The 24,420-nt window shown below is 25.2% G+C and overlaps 1 protein-coding gene across 3 annotated transcripts in view; it reads right to left on the bottom strand.

Moving 5' to 3' along the window:
* Positions 1 to 24,420, bottom strand: part of LOC129618527 (unconventional myosin-Ia) — a 101,766-nt gene that overhangs the window by 5,478 nt on the left and 71,868 nt on the right. For 2 of the 3 annotated variants that reach the window (XM_055533322.1, XM_055533321.1), the window contains exons 2-5: positions 17,274 to 17,504; positions 16,358 to 16,782; positions 15,040 to 15,178; positions 13,794 to 14,221 (exon numbers count right to left, since the gene is read on the bottom strand). In XM_055533322.1, coding sequence (XP_055389297.1) covers positions 13,794 to 14,221; positions 15,040 to 15,178; positions 16,358 to 16,782; positions 17,274 to 17,504 — 1,223 coding nt within the window. The remainder of the gene's footprint in view (positions 1 to 13,793; positions 14,222 to 15,039; positions 15,179 to 16,357; positions 16,783 to 17,273; positions 17,505 to 24,420) is intronic. The other variant, XM_055533323.1, reaches the window with a different exon arrangement.

Raw genomic sequence — 24,420 nt, 5'->3', positions numbered from 1 at the left:
TCACACTATAAGTTCTTCAGATGCATTTATAAATCAGAATATTATTTCATACAAAATTATGTACGTATATGCATATGTAGGCACAAACGTATATTTGTTTAATAAAATTCCAAATACATTTAATATTTAAGATTATATTATACAATTATTAGTACAATAGAATATATTCATAAAAACAAATCTATAACAACTAGTATCCAAATTCCGAATGTACAACTAGTATCCAAATTCCGAATGTGGAAATTTTATATTACAATTCAATATCTGTGGTAATGAGGCAAACCTAGCTTTAATTAATTTATTATACAAAATATTGACGGTAGGCTCGTTAATTATCTAGTAAAACTCAATGACGCAAGAAACTGGTTCATGGTTACATATAATCATGATCATGCGCCAGCTCTATGCTCCTCTCAGGAGCGCAATAGGATTAAAAAAATATATGTATGTACCTATAGCTACAAAATTTGAATCGTATTCAAATAGGTTTTCCTCTATTAGTTTTCAAAATTTGATTTAATTCGGAAAAATTTGAGAGGATCAAATTAAAAGAAAAAACACCTTTCGAAAATGTTTGAATAGTTTTATTTAAATTACATTTCAAAAATAAAAAATATGTGATTTCCAAAATTTTCTGCCTGATATAGGACTATGGCTGATTGCCACAGATATTTGTGTGTCGTACCTACCAACATATGTAATTATTATTAATTCTGGTTCTAAAATAATTTCACGATATTCTTGTTATTTATGTTTTATTGAAGAAATTCTTATCATATATATGTACGTACATTTTTAATATAATATATGTATTATATAATGGTATTATAATTAATCTTAACTATAATAATAACAGAGAATAATTACTGTTAAGTTATAAGAAAGTTGTTTATTGCATTGCATGAATTTTTATTGATGCGATACATAAGTACTCATGCACATATCTACAATATTATTGTAGATATTCTGACAATCTATGTAAAAGCATGCATAATGAAAATGTGTATGTACATATGTACATATACATAAGATTGTAAGTATACAATCATTATTTCTCCTACGTTTTCTTACTGTCATCAATATTACTCGATTTATTGATATTTTAATGTTAAATAAGTGATGATTTTATTTTAATAATGGTTTAGTAAGTATATTACATTATTTGCCTTCATTAAATATTGAGTTTATTTGATTTAATAAAACATGCAACGCCAGCTATTACTCTAGTAGCTGCAAAAGCCGGGTATTTAGATGTAATGTAGTTCGAGTTCTTGTCATCCATTAGTCAAAATAATTTTTGAAAATATTTCAATTTTTAATTTTATTCACAACTTTCACTTATAATACCTAGTGTACTTGAAAAATTCCAAATTTTTAAAATAGCAAATATCTAAAGAGAAACTACATTATGTATATCTTCTACATTGTCACTGTGTTTTTTACATTCCTACAAAATATGTCAATGTCATATTTTTCGAGAGATGAATAGCAATATTTTTCAATAAACTCACTATAATAATGCCAAATTTGAGAATAGCACAAATATTACTCTATGTCCTTTCATGAGACAAAAACAAAAAAAAATAACTCAGCTCAGTTAAATTTTAACTCCTAACAATCAGCAGATTTTTCATTTCATAATGCCGCACTCCATATAATTAAGATTATAACCTCTTATAACCTCTTATAAACCTCTGGGACGGTTTTAAAATAACTTGATTTACGAGCTGTTTATATTGCTCCCACTCTACGACGGCAAGGGTCGTACGAAATGTCGTTATCGCAATATTACATTGGCAGCGTCAACGACAGTAATTTAATCAAAAACAATCTACAAAAAAAAAAGAAAAAGTTTCATTAATTTTTCAATTTCGTCTCCTTTTAAAAATAAAAATGACGTTTGTATCAATTCAATTTTCTCATCGTATGTCATCGTATTTGGCAGCGATAAATATTCAATTCTGCGGAGTTCTCCGATTGTGTGTGTCGCACGTTGATTGAATAATATTTTGACACTTCGTGTTGATGTCGCTGTCGCAGTGCTGCAGTGTCGCAGTGATATAAACAATCCCTAACAAATAACTGAGCTATTTTTTGACATTTATACTTATGATTCGTGAAAGGAACTCGTGACAAAATTATTGATTTTAAAATTTCAAAATGGAGTGAATTAATTTCAGTAAATTAGGTAAGAATTTGTTCTTAACGGAGCACATAGCGATATTTCATCACAAAACAGTAAAGTTTCAACAGTTTGCGGTTCTGATACATCATAGGCGTGAATGAGCAAATAAGGCAGAGTTTTCATTACACTGAAATCAATTTTCAATACTTTTAATCTCTATAATTTTTTGTTAAATATCCAATATTATTTATACTTTTGCTCCGTAAGCCTGTTAAAAAGAAAAATAAAAATTAAAAAAAAAGGAAAAAAAAGGTAATAAAAATGAAAAGAGAAAATTTCCGTCATTTTAATAGACACCTGTATTAGTGCTTGCAATTTTAAGGTGATTCAGGTACAAGAACAAGAGTGATACTCTCTTTTTTACTTTTATTTTTTTTTTAATTTCTTGTGACCGCTTTTTAAATTTAAGATTATTAAAGATTTTTAGTGTAAAATCGGAATATCAGGAGTGTGTACAATAATATAAAGAAAAAATTGAATTGAAAGAAGAAAAATGAAGCAATGCAATAAAAAATTTAAAACGCGTCTAAATTTTTTTCTGTTACTTCATTTGTGCAATTTAGAGACACGAGGTGCTAAGACTTTTTATAATATTAAGACAAGAGAAAGAAATTGGTTTACAGTTTACGAGTTTTTTTTTACATAAACGTGTGTGGTGTGTATACAAATTTAATATATTTAATTTAGAAATTTATAAAATAAAATTCATTTAAGTACGATCATTTTGGCAAAACGTTTGAAGTCTACCGAAATGCAGGTTTAACGTAAACTTTTTTTATTTAGTATAACAGAATTTTAATAGAATAAGATGCGAATTAAACTAATGATAGTACGACAGTACTATGTAAAATGCATATGATAATATCAAAAAAAAATTCAAAAATAATTAAATATTTTAAGAACAATAGCCGAAATTAATTGAATTTCTCTATATCCATTCATTCATACTGAGATAAAAACTTAAGAAGGTTATATTCCATAGGGTTGTTACTTAATCCAAATCCAAATGATTTAAACAACCAGCTTCAAAATATAAGAAAAGTCAAGTGATTTTTTTAATTGTTTTCTTTTTTTTCTGTTTTGGTTCATACAACAATTTCACTGTTCGTATAACAAAGTCCATTTCATTCTGAAAACAGAAGATAACTAAGAGCATATAGGAAAATAAACCAATTTATTAAATTCTATTTATAACGCAATTTGCAATTCGATTACCAATTGCATGATCTTCAATATTCCTATATTAAGATACTATCTTATATTCTGCGGAAAGTAATGAAAAAAAAAACCCTAAGCATAAACTTTCTGTTAGTTCTAGTATTAGTTAAGCTTGTCTTACTGACATAGTTTGAATATATAGAGGCAATACATTTTAAAATATAGAGGATTTCAAAAATTAACTAGGTATTCAAAATTGTAATAAAACTTCCATATATTTTTGGTCCTGTTAACTTATTCATCAATAAGTTGCACGTGATAATTGTGGTAATTAGTAAATTTCTTGTGGTAATGCAGGCCACATAGAACAATGCACGTCATATTTCCAATAATTTTTTACAATTTAAAATTTTCATTTTAATAAAGAATAACGTTTTTAAAAATTTTTTCCTCGAAACAAAAATTAATTTTTTTTTTCAATCACATTGTCATTTGCTTTTGACAATCGCGAAAAGTTATAAATAGAGGTGAAATTTTTAATTATTTAATTTAAAAGAAAATATAGAAGAGAGAAGACCATTTTTATTTTATCTAGAAAAAAGTTGAAGAAATCGAAGGACAAAAAATATAGGAAAAATATTTTTCTTGCTAAAATATCTTTAAATACAATTCTTTTTAGTTTTCAATTGAATAACATTAAAATATTTTTGAAAATCTTAGGAAATTTAAAAAGAAACCGAAAATGGATCAAAAACAATTAATAATTGTATTCGGAATTTTAATTTTCTTCTTTGGATTGATTATTTTGTATTATTGTTTTTGTAAATGCAAAACATATTGGAAAAATCGAAATCAATATTATAAGTTGAGGAATGTTGAAATTGATTTGTGTGATTCTATAGGCGAATGTAGTTTACAAACAAATGTTTCGGTTCAAAATTCTTGTAGAACATATTCAATTAGTAGTTTGAAATCTCATAAGAGTCAGGAGAGTAATAACAATCTAGATAGCGATAGCAAAATTGTTTTTTTGTACAAATATGAAAAGGATTTTGTTTCAACTGATTCGGAAAATGAAGGTTTTTATAAAAACAATTTTAATTCTCGAAATTCTAATGAAACATTTGTAGTATCGGGAAAATCAAATGAGACGTTTGTAGTATGGGGAAAATCAAATGAAACATTTGTTGTGTCGGGAAATTCAAATGAAACATTTGTTGTGTCGGGAAATTCAAATAAAACTTTTATAATTGATGATTAAATTTCGGAAGCAATTTTTGAAAATTCGGTTAGTAATTTGTGTTATTTTGAAAGAAGAAAGAAATATTTGAATAGTTTTCGTAGTTTACCAGGGAAATTTAATGTTTAAATACAAATGAATTAAATTTTGTAGCAAAGTCAAATTTTGATTGAAATTCAATGTGCAGCAGATATTGATTTTAATTTCTATTTTTTTATTTTTTAAAATATATCAGTGTGTTTATTAAATTTATTATTAGTTGAAATTATATTCTTAAATATCTTTTATTAATTTTGAATAACTATGAAATTTATTAATTTTTTTCTTTTTGGATTATATCGAAAAAATCATACTTTTTAATTAAATTCTAACTTTTATTTGTTGATATTATGTTCGATTATTGTTTTGCAATTTTTTTGCGTAAACAATGAGAGATATTGCAAGATCGGCAAAAGTTAAACCTCAGGTTTACCTTTTGTTGTCGGTGCAGAATACGAACAAAATTGTTATCACATTTAAAGTTAGAATTTCGATAAAAAGTATGATTTTTTTTGGTATAGTTTAAAAGAGAAAAATTAAGTAAAATTTTAAGAAAGTTATTTATTAATAAAATTGAGGGTTAAAAAATATTAAGGAATATAATTTTGGTTGATAATATTAAAAATCCATTGATATATTTCGAAAAGTGAAAAAATGGAAGTAAAAATCAATATCTGCTGCGCACACAATTTTATTTGAACCACGAAACATAGACAAAGAAAATTGTTGATCATTTAATCCGTTTTATAAAATATTTCCAGTTTATTAGTAAAATTTTTTTGTATACCTAAATCTCATCAATGTTTTTATCCTGGATTTAATCATTCTTAAGAAATTTATCAAACATTTATGTTAACTTTCTTCTTCTCCCACTATTTGATAAAAAGATTGAGTATTAGAATGATCCTAGCTTAATAACCCAAAAAGTTCTTAGCATTTTTTTTCTTTAATAACTCCTTAAATTTTTGTTTGCCATATTTTTAAATACACGGCACATTTTGTATTATTTTGAGAAAGTTTCAAGATCATATAAAAGGTTTTTGCCGATTTTGCATTAACTACACTGGTTTCCTTTTTGTGTTATGTAATTGCGATGAAGAATTCTTTCCACAATCTTAAAATTCTCAAATTTGTTCCATTATTTTCATACCAAAAATAGGTAAAGAAAAGCGATCTTTCATTTGTGTACCTTCATTCTAGATCTCACCTTACTCATCTCTTGATCCTGTGTATGCATACTAACTTATTTTCGCTTTTCTTGCAGTCTTAAAAAATGTCTTACAATTTGGTATGAAAAAAAAATTTAAAAGAAAATTTTTAAAATGAAAAAGAAAATTTTGAAATATGAAATAGAAAACACAAAAAGCCTATGTTGATTAAAAAAATTGTTGGTGTTTTTTAAAAAATTTGTATTTTTCTTTCGATTGAATTGATATTATTAGTTATTAAGGAAACTAATAAATGGGTTCACGTGTCGCATGTATACGTATTGCCACCCCAAAAAAATGTATGTACATTGTTACCATTCAGTACCACAAATAGATAAGAGCGTCAATATTGCCACCTCGAAAATTTCAATTCTCAAATATATTTAAATTTTACTTTGTGCATTTTATTTCAATGGTTAATGTGCCGGTTAGGGTAGAAGAAATTATTGAGATGAATTTGAAAGTGTAAAGGATTAACCATTACTACTGCCAAAATCCAATTATAAGACCAAATAAAGCAAGATAACAACACGTTCAATATTGACATTTTAAATTATCATTGCAGGCTTAGTTGTTAAGTTGTGTATTTTTCATTCAATTATAACAAAATTTTAAAATAAATCAAGTATACTCGTAATTCTTGGTTTTAGTTTTTTCTCAGTTTTTAATATGGCAATGCAACTTGTTCTATTCAAATGCAACCATTTATAAAATATCAACAATCGTAAAAGAAATATATGTTCACCTTAAATATGTTCACCAATATCCATAAAACTATATGAAATTGGTCCAATAATTCCATGGGGAATGCTCGTATTATATGCATTCATTAGGTTAACTTTTCATGTCGCATTAAATCACTTTGATCATTCACTCGGACTATGTATATATGTACATATTATATAGAAAAATACAGAAAAATATTATAAAAACCAAAATTCACACAAACACAAATAAGAAAGAGGCAAAAAAACGCACCGTCTTGTCTATATAAAATACAAGTGGACCAGATTGACAAAATATTATTATAGAATATATACGGAATTTTTTATGATGGTTTAATCAACTAATTCCACTGGAATTTCTGCAAAATTTTTTATTAAACTTCGATTTTGATACAGTTGAATTTTCTGAGACCGAATTAATATAATAAAATGCGTAAAGTGAATAAAAGCTGTACGTAAAACAGAGAAATAAGAGGCGTAAATTAAAATTTAGATATTTTTGAAAATTGGGACAATTTGGTGGGCAATATTAGCGCTTTTATCCATTTATGGTACTGAATGGTAACAATACACCTATTTCTTAGCATGTTTCTTTAATGTGGTAATATATATATATACATACACATATGCGACACGTGAACCCATTTATTAGTTTCCTTAATAACTAATAATATCAATTCAATCGAAAGAAAAATACAAATTTTTTAAAAAACACCAACAATTTTTTTAATCAACATAGGCTTTTTGTGTTTTCTATTTCATATTTCAAAATTTTCTTTTTCATTTTAAAAATTTTCTTTTAAATTTTTTTTTTCATACCAAATTGTAAGACATTTTTTAAGACTGCAAGAAAAGCGAAAATAAGTTAGTATGCATACACAGGATCAAGAGATGAGTAAGCTGAGATCTAGGATGAAGGTACACAAATGAAAAATCGCTTTTCTTTTACTACTCTTAGAATGAAAATAATGGAAAAAATTTGAGAATTTTAAGATTGTGGAAAGAATTCTTCATCGTAATTACATAACACAAAAAGGAAACCAGTGTAGTTAATGAAAAATCAGCAAAAACCTTTTATATGGTCTTGAAACTTTCTCAAAATAATACAAAATGTGCCGTGTATTTCAAAATGTGGCAAACAAAAATTTAAGGAGTTATTAAGGAAAAAAAATGCTAAGAACTTTTTGGGTTATTAAGCTAGGATCATTCTAATACTCAATCTTTTTATCAAATAGTGGAAGAAGAAGAAAGTTAAAATAAATTCTTCATAAATATCTTAAGAATGATTAAATCCAGGATAAAAACATTGATGGGATTTAGGTATACAAAAAAATTTTACTAATAAACTGGAAATATTTTATAAAACGGATTAAATGATCAACAATTTTCTTTGTCTATGTTTCGTGGTTCAAATAAAATTGTGTGCGCAGCAGATATTGATTTTTACTTCCATTTTTCCACTTTTCGAAATATATCAATGGATTTTTAATATTATCAACCAAAATTATATTCCTTAATACCTTTTAACCCTCAATTTTATTAATAAATAACTTTCTTAAAATTTTACTTAATTTTTCTCTTTTAAACTATACCAAAAAAAATCATACTTTTTATCGAAATTCTAACTTTAAATGTGATAACAATTTTGTTCGTATTCTGCACCGACAACAAAAGGTAAACCTGAGGTTTAACTTTTGCCGATCTTGCAATATCTCTCATTGTTTACGCAAAAAAATTGCAAAACAATAATCGAACATAATATCAACAAATAAAAGTTAGAATTTAATTAAAAAGTATGATTTTTTCGATATAATCCAAAAAGAAAAAAATTAATAAATTTCATAGTTATTCAAAATTAATAAAAGATATTTAAGAATATAATTTCAACTAATAATAAATTTAATAAACACACTGATATATTTTAAAAAATAAAAAAATAGAAATTAAAATCAATATCTGCTGCACATTGAATTTCAATCAAAATTTGACTTTGCTACAAAATTTAATTCATTTGTATTTAAACATTAAATTTCCCTGGTAAACTACGAAAACTATTCAAATATTTCTTTCTTCTTTCAAAATAACACAAATTACTAACCGAATTTTCAAAATTTACTTCCGAAAATTAATCATCAATTATAAAAGTTTCATTTGAATTTCCCGACACAACAAATGTTTCATTTGAATTTCCCGACACAACAAATGTTTCATTTGATTTTCCCGACACAACAAATGTTTCATTTGATTTTCCCCATACTACAAACGTTTCATTTGATTTTCCCGATACTACAAATGTTTCATTAGAATTTCGAGAATTAAAATTGTTTTTATAAAAACCTTCATTTTCCGAATCAGTTGAAACAAAATCCTTTTCATATTTATACAAAAAAACAATTTTGCTATCGCTATCTAGATTGTTATTACTCTCCTGACTCTTATGAGATTTCAAACTACTAATTGAATATGTTCTACAAGAATTTTGAACCGAAACATTTGTTTGTAAACTACATTCGCCTATAGAATCACACAAATCAATTTCAACATTCCTCAACTTATAATATTGATTTCGATTTTTCCAATATGTTTTGCATTTACAAAAACAATAATACAAAATAATCAATCCAAAGAAGAAAATTAAAATTCCGAATACAATTATTAATTGTTTTTGATCCATTTTTGGTTTCTTTTTAAATTTCCTAAGATTTTCAAAAATATTTTAATGTTATTCAATTGAAAACTAAAAAGAATTGTATTTAAAGATATTTTAGCAAGAAAAATATTTTTCCTATATTTTTTGTCCTTCGATTTCTTCAACTTTTTTCTAGATAAAATAAAAATGGTCTTCTCTCTTCTATATTTTCTTTTAAATTAAATAATTAAAAATTTCACCTCTATTTATAACTTTTCGCGATTGTCAAAAGCAAATGACAATGTGATTGAAAAAAAAAAATTAATTTTTATTTCGATGAAAAAATTTTTAAAAACGTTATTGTTTATTAAAATGAAAATTTTAAATTGTAAAAAATTATTGGAAATATGACGTGCATTGTTCTATGTGGCCTGCATTACCACAAGAAATTTACTAATTACCACAATTATCACGTGCAACTTATTGATGAATAAGTTAACAGGACCAAAAATGTATGGAAGTCTTATTACAATTTTGAATACCTAGTTAATTTTTGAAATCCTCTATATTTTAAAATGTATTGCCTCTATACACTCAAGCTATGTCAGTAAGATAAGCTTAACTAATAGCAGATCTAATTGAGAGTTAATACTCTGTTTGTCTTGTAATTGAACCTATTATGTGTAGGGTTTTTTTAATTACTTTCCGGAGTGTATAAAATAGACTAAGATGTTTTTAATAAAGGTCTCGAAGTAGTTTCTTTGTACAAGAATTCTTATTTAGTAATAAATAATATTTCTATAAAATTAGCAAGTCTTTTATAGCTATAGATTGTAATTTAAAAAAAAAATATTTTCTCTTTTTCAAATTTAATATTATAGTAGTATAAACTTACTATAAAATGTGTTAAATTCCACATTATTATAAAATTTTTTGTACATAAAGAGTTTTATGGCATAACCATGTTTCATAAACCAAAAAATATCAACATGTCTTCTCAATTTTTGTAATATTTTATTTTCTGCTTAGAGCAATTTTCCAAAAAAAAATTTTAAATAAAGTGATTTTTAGTTTCACTCTGTCCGTTTGTCTGTTTACAAAACTTCTACACCGTTTGAGATAGAAAGGTAAAATTTTATACACAAATTGATCTTTAATAAATTTTGATATCATTTTTCATCTATAGACTGCAATTTGCAGGAATCTGAAATTTTAGCCGCTTTTAGAAAATAATAATTAATTTGTTTCGTTCCCAAGTTGTACCCTTTCGAAATTTGAAAAATTTGAATTAAACTACAAACTTTTGGAAAATTTCTATAAAACCGAATAGATAACGGTAAATGCTATGTCAATAAGAAATATAATAATTTTCCTTAACTCTCGAACTTAACCCAATTCAATCATAATATTAAGGCTTTTCTCAAATTTTTTTTTCATTTTCTCATACGAAATATATGCAATAAATCGATAAATTTTGTGGTTAACAGAATTACTAATGCAACGTGCATAGTTGTTTAATTAATAAGTAATGTGCCTATTATACTAATAATATTGACTCAATGAAAATTTCTTCATACAACTACAGATCAGATGGATGACATAATAAAAAGAACGATTTTAAAGGCAGATCTCCTCGAACTGGACTCGAACCAGTAACCTACCTCTTTCTATGTTCTTCCCATTGCATTGCTATAAACCACATGATTACTAAATATTATTTATGTTGAGATGCTACACCCAATCTTCTATTTGAAACATACAATCACAAGACAATATTAATAGGTATGTTCATCCATATTACACTAATAACATTAATGAATTACTAATAAAAAAGTGCTTTTCTACAAACCATTGGTTTGACTCAATTTTATTTTAATTTTTTTTTTATTTTTACAAACTAATAACTTTGTATGCACATACATACATAATGTTTGTCCTTAATAAAATGTAAATTACAAATGAAAAATAATATAAGAACTTTTTTTATTTTCATAATTTTATTTATCAAAATTTTTGCGTTAAATGCATCTTAATTGTGCACATATAAAGTAAAATCGCCTTACTGCGAAAAATATTAAGTTTCATTTTGTTTTTGTTGGCGTTTTTTTTATTAGCTCATTTAATTTAATTAAAAAATTTAATAATATAAAAAAAAAATTTAAGTTTTAAGTTTGTCATCTTAAAAAAATTTTGAACGCCCATAAGATTTTTGTGTTAACAAAAAATTAAAGGGTATATGGACAAAACTTGAAAAAAAAAATCTCCTGCTGAGTGATTGAGTGCAAAGATAAATGGTGACATTATTATAAATGTTTAACCACTTTTAACTTACTTAAATCAAACCTCTAGTTACGATTTTATAATTACGAAAATTTACTTTAAAATGGAAGCTATAATTCTGAATTCTTTTTTTAATTGAAAGATTTGTTCTGTATTGAAAAATATTTCGGTTTAACTAGAGATGAGCAGAGGGAGCAGATACACTTGTTTCCGAGATACAAAAAGCTACTTTAAAGAGCTTTATATTAAAAAAACTATTGCTCAAACGAAATTGATTGTAAGATTAAGATTGATTGAAAATTAAGAGCAATCAATCGTCTGTGAAACCACGCACCGATGGTTATTCTATATTGAATAGTTCTGCAGGTATAAGCATTTATTTATATGCAACAAAATCTAGTACTTTTTTTTTGAATACAACGTTGAATGACGTTTTGTAACGTAATTATTCCAATTTTTTTTTTTTGAAAAATGGAATTGCTTAATTTTGACTTTCACCTATACCAATACAAAATTATACAAATACAGAATTAAATTTGTTAAACGAAATTTTTTGCAGTATAAGAATTATTGCACAAGTATTACTCGTGCTAGAATTACATTAATTTACTCTCTACAAATTATTAAGAAGAAGTTACTTTGTATAAACTACAAAATTTAAATTTTGACTTTTATTAGCGAATATTTTAAATTTTGGATGAAACAAATTTTTCGATTTAAACAGCTTTAATGGAAGAAATAAAAAAAATGCCTTTATATAATAAATTATATAATAAGGTATTTAAATTCTATTTAGAAATTCATGATAAAACTGAATTCAATAATTTATTTTCAGGTTTGAACAGATTTAAAAATCATTTTACTGTAATGTAGAACTGAAAATTACATTTAAGAATGCAAAATTTACTTCATTCTGTTAGCTAGAATTCTAAGTCTTAATTGAATTAAAGTTGAAATATTTGATTTCAAGTATGTATGTGTTTAAAATATTTTTTTATATATGCCTATACCTGTAGGTATGTAAATTTTTCCTCATATAACAAAATATGCGTACATATGTAAGTATATGATATACCACAGTGATAGTTTTACACATGTTGCTTTAATAAGAACATGTTCTTTAATTTCTGCAAATTCGTAAAATTTTTATATAAATTTTAAAAATGGTAGTAGAAATTGAAAAGTAATAATTTTTATTATTTTTTTTTTAATTAATATTTTTTTTATTACTTCTCTTCTTGTACGATAAATAATATTGTGAAAAGAAAATAAAAAGAAAAGAAGTTTTTCAACTTCAGTTCTTACATAAATGTACGCATGTACTTACGTTCATGCATGTATTTATACACATACACATATATAGATATGTACGATGCACGTACATATGATACAGGTTCATTACATTATTATCTTATTTTTAACATCTATGAGTACACTAAAAAATATGAAATTAGAGAGCAAGAATAAATAAAAATTAAGAATTAAAAAAATTATTTAACAAAAACTAAAAGAGAAAATTCTGGTTTTTTTTTGGTCATTTTTATTGGAAATAAAAATAATAAGAGAAAGATGCATCAAAAATATAAAAAAAAAACAAACATTTTCATGTTCAGTCAAGTGTTGATAACACCATTTGAAATTTTTACATTTTATTTTTTAAGTTCAGTTGTACATATAGCGTTACATGAAAATTTAAGCACTAAAATAATTGCAAAATTTAAGGTTTTGTAAAAAGCCCATTAACTGAGAATAAAAATAAGAGACAAAGAAATACAAATAAAAATTTACTCATAGAAGATTACTATTAGAAAAATAGCATGTAGTTAGAGCAGATCAGTTAGCCAAAGAGCATGTACTTGGTGCAGAAAATAGAAGTTTTAAATAGTTTTCATTTTTGTTCAGACACTTCTAATAAAGCTTCAATTTTATAGAAATAGTTCAAGAGTAAATTGATAAAAATTTAGTACAGTTGAACACGCATATAAGCGGACAAAAATGTATACATATTTGTATGATTCGCGCTAGCTGTTCGTTTATTCGTGTTTAAGACAAGTTTACATTATTTACATATTGGAGCCCCCTATAAAAACAAAACTCGGGTAAATGTTATCAGTTGCCGAAAAAAACATTGTGCACATATCCGTATTCGATTGTATTGTTAATAACCATTTAACAGTTTATTATTTTGGTTTTTAATTTGGTTTTCATTTACACGGATAAGTAAATTTAATTACAGTCAAAGAGTATTATTATACCCTTCATTACATATTTAAAAATGACGTATGACTAAAACAAAAATTTAAACAAATTTAAACAAAAATGTACTTACAAAATATTCATTATTATTAAATCTAGATTGTAATGTTCTCGTAACAGCATCCTCTGTTAATGGTCCTGTTAAATGTATTAAATCATCCATTTCATTTGGTTTCTTTTGTTTACCATTATCAATTGTTTTTGTTGCTGCTGTTATAATATTAATATTATTAACAACACCACAATTAGATATATTATTAATATTATTATTATTATTATTATTGATCCCATTACTATTAATACCATTAATATTACATTGTCCATTACTGTTACCATTAGCATAATCAAATGTTAATGGTTTTGTTGTATGTGATATAATTGCATCATAAGATTTTGTATGTGTTGCAGCAGTTGCAGCTGTTGTACCTGATGTTGTAATTGTTGTATGTAAATCATTTAATATACCAATTGATCTTCGTGATATTGTGTCACAACGATTTTCTAAAATAAAATAAAAATTAATTTTTAATTTACATAAAACAAAAAAAAATAAAGTTTTGACTAAATTTGTGACTTTTTTCAATTTTTTCAATATTTTATTTAAAATGAGACATATTTTAGCACATTTTTTGCAAAATTGCCCGTTTTTGTGCCCGTCTGCCTGTCTGTTCATGCGTTTGTTTACAAAATTTTGAAATTTTTCCAGAAACAAACTTGTATATCAAATATACATAGATGCCTTTGCTGGGAATTTTTTTTTTTGTAGACAAACTTTTGCTATATATTATTGATGCCCCCTATTAAAGCATTATAACCCCTTAAACTAAAAAACAAACCGATTTCTTTTATTAAATTGTAAGAGTGAGCCAAGATAGGCTCATATTATGATTTTGTGTGTGAAATTATGTTGTTATCTTGTGCAACAATTATGTGCTGATCACAAATAATTTTTATGACTATATTCACTAACAATTGCTAGAATTTCAAGTATAAATGACTTGCTTAATACAATTAGCCTTTAATTTCCTTGAATGGCATTAATATGTACTAATAAAAATATTGAATTTTTTAAAAAAATTATTATTTATGCGTTCATTGAACTTTTTTTTATATTAGTGTGTACTATAAATTACATTTGTATATACTACATATATACATTAATGTTTTCAAAATTATTATCTTTAATTTGATAATAAAACAAGGATTTATTACAAATATAAAACAATTTTTCTTATTTTCTTTTAATTTCTTACATTAAACAAATTCCTGTAATAAAATCGTAATATTTAAAATGAAAAAAGAAAACAAATAAACTTTACCTATAGATCCTATAACATGATGTGGTAATGGTAAAGGTATCGATGTATTTCGAGATGAAATTATGGCTGAATTTCCAATATTGGTATTACCAGTACCACTACCACCACCACCACCGGGTGGTATACTTAAGGGATATGTCTGTAATTATAATAAATAAATCTTTTATAATGGTATATAATAATAATAATAATAATAATATGAAAGCAAAACAAAAAAAACATGAGCTCTTTTATCATTAACAATATAAAATAATTTTAATATATTTCTTGGTTTTTAATTAAATATCAAAAAGATAGTGTGTTATGTACATATATGTGTATATTATTTTTATTTGGATATTTTTATATTCTGTAATTTTATATCTTCTTCTTTTGCTCTTAAATTGTAATATAAAAATATTTTGAGTTTTTAAAGATTTTAATCACGCAAAATTGGTTCTTAACATACAAAAGTACCATATTATGATATTTATGATTGCATGTACCTAACGTGCGGGTATATTCGTGGGATGGTGCAAAAATTTTGGGAATAGAAATCTTTTTTAACTTTTAGAGAATTATAATAAGCAAACGACTATTAACAAAAATAGGACTAAATTGTGAACAATCTAATTTAAAAATTAATTTTTTTTGCTTGTTAGTAAACGATAATATATGTATTAAGAACCTGTCGAGAAGATCATGCAATTATTTTCTTTGATAAATTAATTTCATAGTTGTATACCATTTGTTTATATCGACTATTCGAATAAATATTATAAGTGTAATTGGTTAGAATTCCGACCGAAATTTAAGAAAAAACGGCTGAAAGTTTGACTCTTTAAATGACCTCCTATATGAAATTCTTTTGGAGAAGTAAGCGGAAACGATTAATTTCAATAATAGATTTAAATAAAGATTTCATGCAATTTTGTGATTTTTCCGTGTTTTTCTCTAAATTTAATAACTACCCACTCGCTCAAAACATCACCCTTTATTTTTTGATTTCTGACTTAGTAGGAGCTTAATTCAATACGACAAGATAATAAAGAAGAATAAAACTTGTAATATGTTTTGTTGGACATGCGACCCAAAATGATGTTTTATGATTGGAAAAAATTTAGAAAGAATTTTGTGAATTTTACATATGTGAAAATGTTTATATAAAATTAATTTTATAGTAAAGAGTAAAAATTAAAGGAGGAGAAAAAAATTTTAATGAATGATAATGAGAGGAAAAAAAAAATGACAAATGAAATGAGTACTTAGTTTAATTATTATTTTTATAATCCAACATGCAATTACTTAATTTATTATATATGTGTATTTAATTATGTACCTTATTTGTACTAATATTAGAATTTCTAATATTGCTAACAGTTCCAGTTTTATTACCACCGTTATCACTATTTATTGTATTTGATAAAGTATTATTTGTAATACTATCACCACCACCACCACCAATAAAACCACCATTACCAATGATATTACAACCACTATTACCCTTATTATTAATATTACTATTTGAAATTTGATTTATTACATTTAGATTTGTTTGTGAATTTTTAGTTGTTCCAGAAATAACATTTGATGTTGTTGATTGTCCTGTTGTTATTGATTGTTGTTGTTGCTGTTGTATTGATGTTGCTGTTGTTGTTGTTCCTGTATTACAATTCGTTTGAAGAAGAGGATTTGTTGTTGATGCTGCTGATTGTGTTGTTCCATTAATACCATTATTTGTATTATTTAAGTTTAGTGTAAGACCTTTAGATTAAAAATAAAATAAATTGTATAAAATTTGTTATTATAGTAATAATTTACAATTAAAATTTGAGTTTACAATTTAGTAATTTAAGTTTAATTTTGCTTTAAGAATTACTTTAGATTCATTAGATTTGATTTCAACTATTTTTATTATACACTACTGGCTTGAAAATAATTTTCTGAATTGAGTTCTTAAAAAATTTTTAATAATATTGTTGCAGTACATGGAACTCAAAAATTAGTATAACAAGAATGTTAAGCTTTTACAAATTTGTATAATTTAAGCACGAATTGAGATTATTGTAGCTATTCTGTTAATGTTTTATTCGTATTATTAATGTAAGCCTATGAATCAAAAACTATTGTTTGTTCAAAAGCTAAGTTCTCATTCTTCAGTAATTCATTCAATAAGTTCAGTAATTCATTCTTGATTAATTATTATTTTATTTAAAAATAAAATTAAATCTAATTTTAATAATTTTGTAATTTACCATTTATGGAAGTAGTCGAATTCATACAATTGTTTGTATTGCTATTACCAACATTTGTTGCTGCTGTTGTTGTATTACCATTATTATTATTATTGTTATTATTATTTGTGTTATTTGCAGTACCAGTCCCGGTTTGACCAACATGTAATCTATTACGTAATGTTACCAATTCGGTACTTAAACTTTTTAAACGTTGTTGCAGATGAACTGCTTCATTTGATGATGATGCATCTGAAAAAAACAAAAATATAACAAAGATATTAAATTATAAATTTAAATTGAAAATATTTAATAAAATTATAAAGATTTAAAAAAAAAATTAACAAAGTTTCTCGCTTTAGTCTTTTGTTTATTTATGTGGCATAAAATCGTAATGATTCGAAACGATATCATCATAATTTTGGGAATTTTTTTTTGGGATATTTTAGTTATTTTTAAAACTAATGTGGAATTAATACGTTTAAGAAATCAGTAAATCTTCAAAATTTTTTCTTTAAACATTTGAACAAAATTTCATTAGTCATTTTTCATGTCGAAAACAAAGGTATAAGCAAAGAAATTCTTTTAAAAATTTATTAATCACTGTGCCCGCCGCACGGTGACCTATAAAAGAGTAAAGAGGGATAAATCTAACAAAACAACAAAAAAACACAAATAAATTTGCGTCAGAAAAATTACACTTTGTGCATTTTACGATATTAATTATGATATCATATTACACTACTAAAATTATTTATTGTACACGGACAGAATTTAAAGAAATGTTGTATGAGTGTGATTTCATGAATTGTGCGATTAAAAAGTTTAATAATTTAGAAAGTTTGTACATATTGTGATTATATATAAACTCCTTTTAATTTAGAATACATAATATTTAAAAAAATGAAGTCTCAGTATACTCCAAAAACTTAATAAGTATAGGGACAATTTTAAAAAAATATCTAGAAATTTTGGAAAATTAGAGTATTTTTTTAAATTAGAGCTTGCTTTTAGCAAAAAATTAATTTGTTTCATAAATAAATGAAAAGTAACTATAAATTTAAGTAAAATTTTGAAAATTCTTTTTCATTAACATAAAATTATTGAATTATTTTTTTTTTAATTTTAATTCTATTACCAGTTACAAATAAGAAAATACTAGTATTAATAGAATATATACTAATATAATTAGAAAATATTCTTAAAATTCACAAATTAATTAAAATTTAATCGTATTACAGTTATTATAAGTACATACCAAATATAGGTATGTATATGTACAATTAAAACTTAAATATATGCTCTAATAATAAATGCCTATATGTGGATGGTTTACTTTGAAAATTACCTAACTATATTTATTGCAATTTCAAAACTCTTTCATTTCTAAGAACAAATTAAAAAAATTTGTGCTTTTGTAGCTGAAAATCGTTTCAGAAACTGAACTGAGTAAAGAATTAAAGAAGAATAAAATTGATATTGAGCGGCAATTCTATTAATAAAATGTAACCACATACTCGTATATAAAAAAAAACTTTCAAAAATTCAAGTTTGAAATTCTTTTAATTGGAATTTAAAATCCGAATAAATGTAAAGTATATAAATTTATAAAATTATTTAAAGTGTGAATCTTTGTTTTTCTTCTTCTTAAATTTTATTTCTGTGTTGTTTAGAATTTCCTTTTCAATATGATCAAGTTCACATACATATGCGTGCATTTGTATATGTAAATGTACATACATATATACTCAATTCCTCACCTTTTGGAAATCTAAATGAATAACAAATTAAATTAAAATTATAAGCTTCATTATAAGCTTGTATAATAAAATGAATTTCTATACCATTTCTATATGACAACAATAATTGTGATGAAATTAATCGATTTTTTTATTCCTTTTTCTTTTTTTACTGTGTTGTGCTAGTTTTATTTTTAATTGGAAATATTCCACCTAATCCTCAAAGTATTTCCGGTGTTTTTATAAATGATTTACAAGAGAAGAAGAGAGAGAGAGAGTTATTTTTATACCCGTACGAACGTATGTTCGAAGGGTATACTAAATTTGCCTTACCGTTTGTAACACTAAGAAATAACGGTGTTAGATATAGACTCAAGTGTATGTTTTTGATCAGCGTCAAATTCTGAGTTGATTTAGCTTTGTCTGTCCGTCCGTCCGTCCGTCCGTCCGTCCCCACGATAACTCAAAAACTAATTGAGCTAAGTTCACCAAATTTTCACAGATGATTTATTGTAGTAAGTGCCAGAACCCTATTTAAATTGGACATGATCGGGGTACCGGTTCGGGAAGCTGCCATACAACTTCAAAATTCATTTGGCTATATCTCAGAAACTATAAAAGTTGTGGTATTGAAATTTCACACAAACGAAGATATTAGTAGGGCCAATGTGTCTCATAAAAGTCGTTGAAATTACTTGGCTCCTTCTGGTACCTGCCATACAACTTCAAAAGTTATTTGACTATATTTCAGAAACTATAAAAGCTGTGGAATTGAAATTTCACACAAACGAATATATTAGTAGGGCCAATGTGTCTCATAAAAGTCGTTGAAATTACTTGGCTCCTTCTGGTACCTGCCATACAACTTCAAAAGTTATTTGGCTATATCTCAGAAACTATAAAAGCTGTGATATTGAGATTTCACACAAGTAAATATATTAGCAGGGCCGATGTGCTTGATAAAATTCGCTAAAATTTCTTGGCTCTTTCTGGTAGCTGCCATACAACTTCAATAGTAGTTTGGGACAACCAGTATTTTGAAAAACACATAGCAGTGAAATTTTGCATAAATTAATATGGTAATACGGCAACTTAAAGTCATAGTCTGTCCCATAGTCAGTTATGGCATCTTTATTCGCACATAGGATAACAAATTCGTACGGGTATCACAGAGTTGACAAGGTCAACTCTATTTTTTTTCTCGTTTAATATAAAAATGACGATGATGTTGATGATGACGGTAATAATTTTTTCTTATTTAGGTATTTAATAAAGATTTTAATAAAAATTCAATTTGTATATTTTTTTTTTTTTGAAAAGAAGACAATGATTGTATTATTGTGATTTTGGGCAGTTTTTTCAGAAAAAAGAAAATTTTTGCTTTTTTGTCTCAAATTTTCTATTGTTTTTTTTTTTTTAACATTAATAATGCGTTTTTAATAGAAAATATATTTTATAAGTAGTATAAATGCTTTTATAAAATATTATTTAGTATTAGAGAACTAGATAGTATATAAATTAGATATTCATTTAATACTAATAAGTGTTTAGAATTTCAATTTTGAAATTGGAATAACAGAATAATTATTTGCGGTTTGGTTTTACATATTTTTATATTTGATTTTTCACATTAGATTCAATACATCTGTTTTGAACGTTAATTTAATTCTGTCTGATTTTTCACCATATGAAGAGACTGAAATTCATATATTCCACCATGGAACGAATTTCTTCATGGGGCATTGTCCAGAGAGGTATCAGCTGTATAGGCTCGGTAAATCAGGCTCCTCCTTGTGCAGATTTTGTGCGGACGGTGACGAAAATGCCGTGCACATCCTTTGCGGTACTGGCTATCCGGCGTCGCATTTGTTTTGTACAGGATTTCCTAAGCGTTCGGAAACTGCTATTCGACTTCCTTGGGTATATTTTTAGCTTTATAGTTGAAGCCGAGCTTTGGAGCGTTGGGAGGCTACAATAATTCAGGAATGACTGCGCTGTCTCGTGGGGTTCCTCCTACCCCACTCGGTTCCCTTAAAAATCTATAATCTACAATGGAGAGATTGAAAAACTCCATTACGTTTGTTTCGACTCTGTCTAATTTTTAATTGAGTGTGTTTGTTAATGTGATATTAAGAAAATGCTCATAAATTATTTAATATAATTATTAAAAATTTATTTTTTTAAGAATTTTAATCAATTAAAATGCATAAAAAACACATTATTTAAAAAAAAAATAAAACATAATCTGTACACGTCAAATTATCTATACTCATATAAAGTAAATGTGTTTAGGTGTACGTAGGAGAAATAACATTTTTGGCTTGTTAACATTTCAAGTATTATTTCAAACGCGTTTAAATGCAATGCATAGCATATAGGTAAAATATTTTAATATATTTAATATTCAATTATATTTTAAGCAAAATATTATAATTAATTTTGAAGCTCGATACAAATTATGTAATTTTATTCAATTCAATATTACCGAAGAATTTATAGAAAACACATAATATGTACTCATAATTTTTTTAAAAGGATCCCACACTAATTTTAAAATTCAAATTTCAAAATTAAAATTTTGGGAGAGAAAATAAAAAAATATGTATATGAAAGAGTTCAATGACATCTATTAGTATTTTCTAAGATTAGATTTAAAAATGGGTAATTCAGGTATAAAATGTTAAAAAAGAAAAGGGCTAAAAAACTAATTAAAATAGAACATGTTTTCATTTTCAGGTTTTTAGTTTGTACAACCTAATAAATAAAAAAAAAATAATAAAATTTCTAAAGAAATTCTCTAGAAATTTTTGTTTACCTTTAAAGAAAGTTTTACAACGGTGTAATTTTTTAGATTTTCAGGGACAATTTTCTTTTTATTTGATTTTTTGGTTGGTCATATTGATATATATGATGAAAATGGTCACGAAAATATTGTATATTTTAGTTTTTCTAATATTTTTATGACATTAAGAGGTCTTGAGGCCTTTACTTTCTTATCTTTGACAATAATAATTGTAGTTAAATGGTGATGGAGTTTATTATGTAGGTACAAGTTGTAAGAGACAGGTAAGAAATGTAAATGCATTTTTTTGAAAATATATTTTGAAAAAATTTATGGTAATACGGCTATAATGCAGATATACGTGTAAATTGAACGTCATAATTTTTTTATTATTTTTTATTAGATTGTCGGTGGTCCTGTTGTAATGTAAACGCGCTCGGGGGATGACTCCTTTGAAAAATACATGTAATGGTTTGAGTCTTGGATTTGTCTTTAATATAAGTCGTTTTTTTACAGAAATCAAAAAAAAATTATTTACATATAAATTCCCCTTTTGCCTCATGAAAGTTATTCATAGCAACGTCGTAGAAGATAATGTAGTGTATCGAGAAAAAAAATAGCGAAATTTTTTGAGATAATGAGCGTTTTTTGAAAAATTTTCAGATTTTTAATACAAAATTTTATGTATTTTAATCATTCATATTGAATTAAACGGTAAACCTAACACAAGCCGTCTTCATATCGTTATGTATCTGATGTGTGCTTACAAATTTGGGAATATTAAAATGAAAATTTTCAATATCTGAATAATAAAAATTTAAATGTTTCTATCCTTGCTTACATAAAATGTTTCATTAGCGTTAAAATTCGCTAAAGAAACTATTTTACTTTTATATATACATACACACAAATATACAAATTATTGTTTACTGCCGTAAGTAGACAAAAAAAAAAGTAATTTTCATGGTTAAATATATTTAATGATCTTGTTCATCTCAGATAGACAGTGACTAATATTCGTAATATATCTTTTTTAGCTTTAAAACTTTTTAAAAAATATTCATATAGTTTTCTTATGCATACTTTTGAATAATATTATATTTCATATATAAAATATAAAGTAGTTCTTAATACAAATGCTGTGATCAACATTCAGGAAGATGTTGATTGTTGATAAATTGTTGAGAATACTATAATATGTGCTTAAAGTATAAATGTGTGTATATTCTTAATAAAGAAATTAAATTGAAATTTTGCAATAATGAATTCATGTACTAGGTCTGTGATATTCGTTTTATATATTATGTATATTTATATACAAAAATTGAAATTGTATGTAAGTTTTGCAAAATTTGTTAAATTTTTTTAAAACCGCAAAATTTATTTATGTAGAGTAGATTAATATCGTAACGGATGATTAGTTGTTAATATGAGTTGTCGATTCGGGCAAAAATTTTTAAAAATATCTGTTGAAAAAATATTGTTTTTTTTTTGTTTTTTTTTTGAATAAATTTGCACATTATATATTATTTATATGGATAAAATTTTTAATGATTTAAATGTTCTTAGGCCATAAGATTTTATTAATAAAAATGAAGATAAATAAATACATACATCATTATATATGTACGTATGCATGTTAAAATTTTATTGCTCAATATTGTTATTAATTAGTTGTACATTTGTAGCGGCAACAATGTTGTAAAGTAATTCTAAGATTTTTATTAATAAAAATTAAATATGTATGTTCAACAATGTATAACCATAGCAGATTAGTAGTTTTCATAATTATTGTTGATGATAGTGAGGGTAAAAACGAAAGAAATATGAGCAGTTTTGAGCATGCAAACAAAATTTATTATGTATATTTTAAAGAAATACTTAAATATAGCATAATGTTAATAGAAAAGTTAAAAATTATGCTTGTAATCAGAAAAGTACTCTTAACTGTAATGGGTGCGATTGTATTTAAAATTAGACTGCGTATATAGGGTGGTTCGGTTATGGTATTGAAGTTCTCGGTGAATGATCTCTTGGAATCGTATAAGTGCAATGGATGAAAAGAACTCGGACAATTTGGGCCAGTTTCGTGGAACTAAAGAAAATCAGATTGTGCGGTGGATGAAGAGAACATGGACATTTTGGGGCAGTTTCGGGGAATTAAAGAAAATTAGATTGACAAAAATACTTTCTTCCAAATATCCGTAACAGCTTCGAAGCTATTTAAGCTACAGTATTCCATTGTTCACAAATTTTTTTTCGCAATTGATAGATCTACTTAACTGTATATTATTAGTTGAAGTCAAATTTACCGTTTTCGAACAGTAGCTGCTCAACACGAAATTTTTGGTAAAAAAAACTTAAAGTTTTCTTGATCTTATAATCTACAATTTTAGCCTATAAAAGCCATTTTCAATTTGACTGCATATATTGAAAAACATCGCCATATTTATTTACAGTTTGTGTTTTAGACTTAGCTGATCTTTTATTTTCAACTGAATTCATTTTTGAGAACTATTGCTTTGTCATTATTATACCTAAATATATTAACATATCTACTTATGGAGTCGTATAGAAATAGAATAATTAAAAATTGAAATTCCAATAAAATTTTGCAATCTGCATTGATTAATAAAATTCCAAAACT

Source organism: Condylostylus longicornis, unplaced genomic scaffold (assembly GCF_029603195.1).
Source record: "Condylostylus longicornis isolate FDR11 unplaced genomic scaffold, ASM2960319v2 ptg000009l, whole genome shotgun sequence".
NCBI classification, from domain to species: domain Eukaryota; kingdom Metazoa; phylum Arthropoda; class Insecta; order Diptera; family Dolichopodidae; genus Condylostylus; species Condylostylus longicornis.
This window is presented reverse-complemented; position numbering and strand designations above follow the sequence as displayed.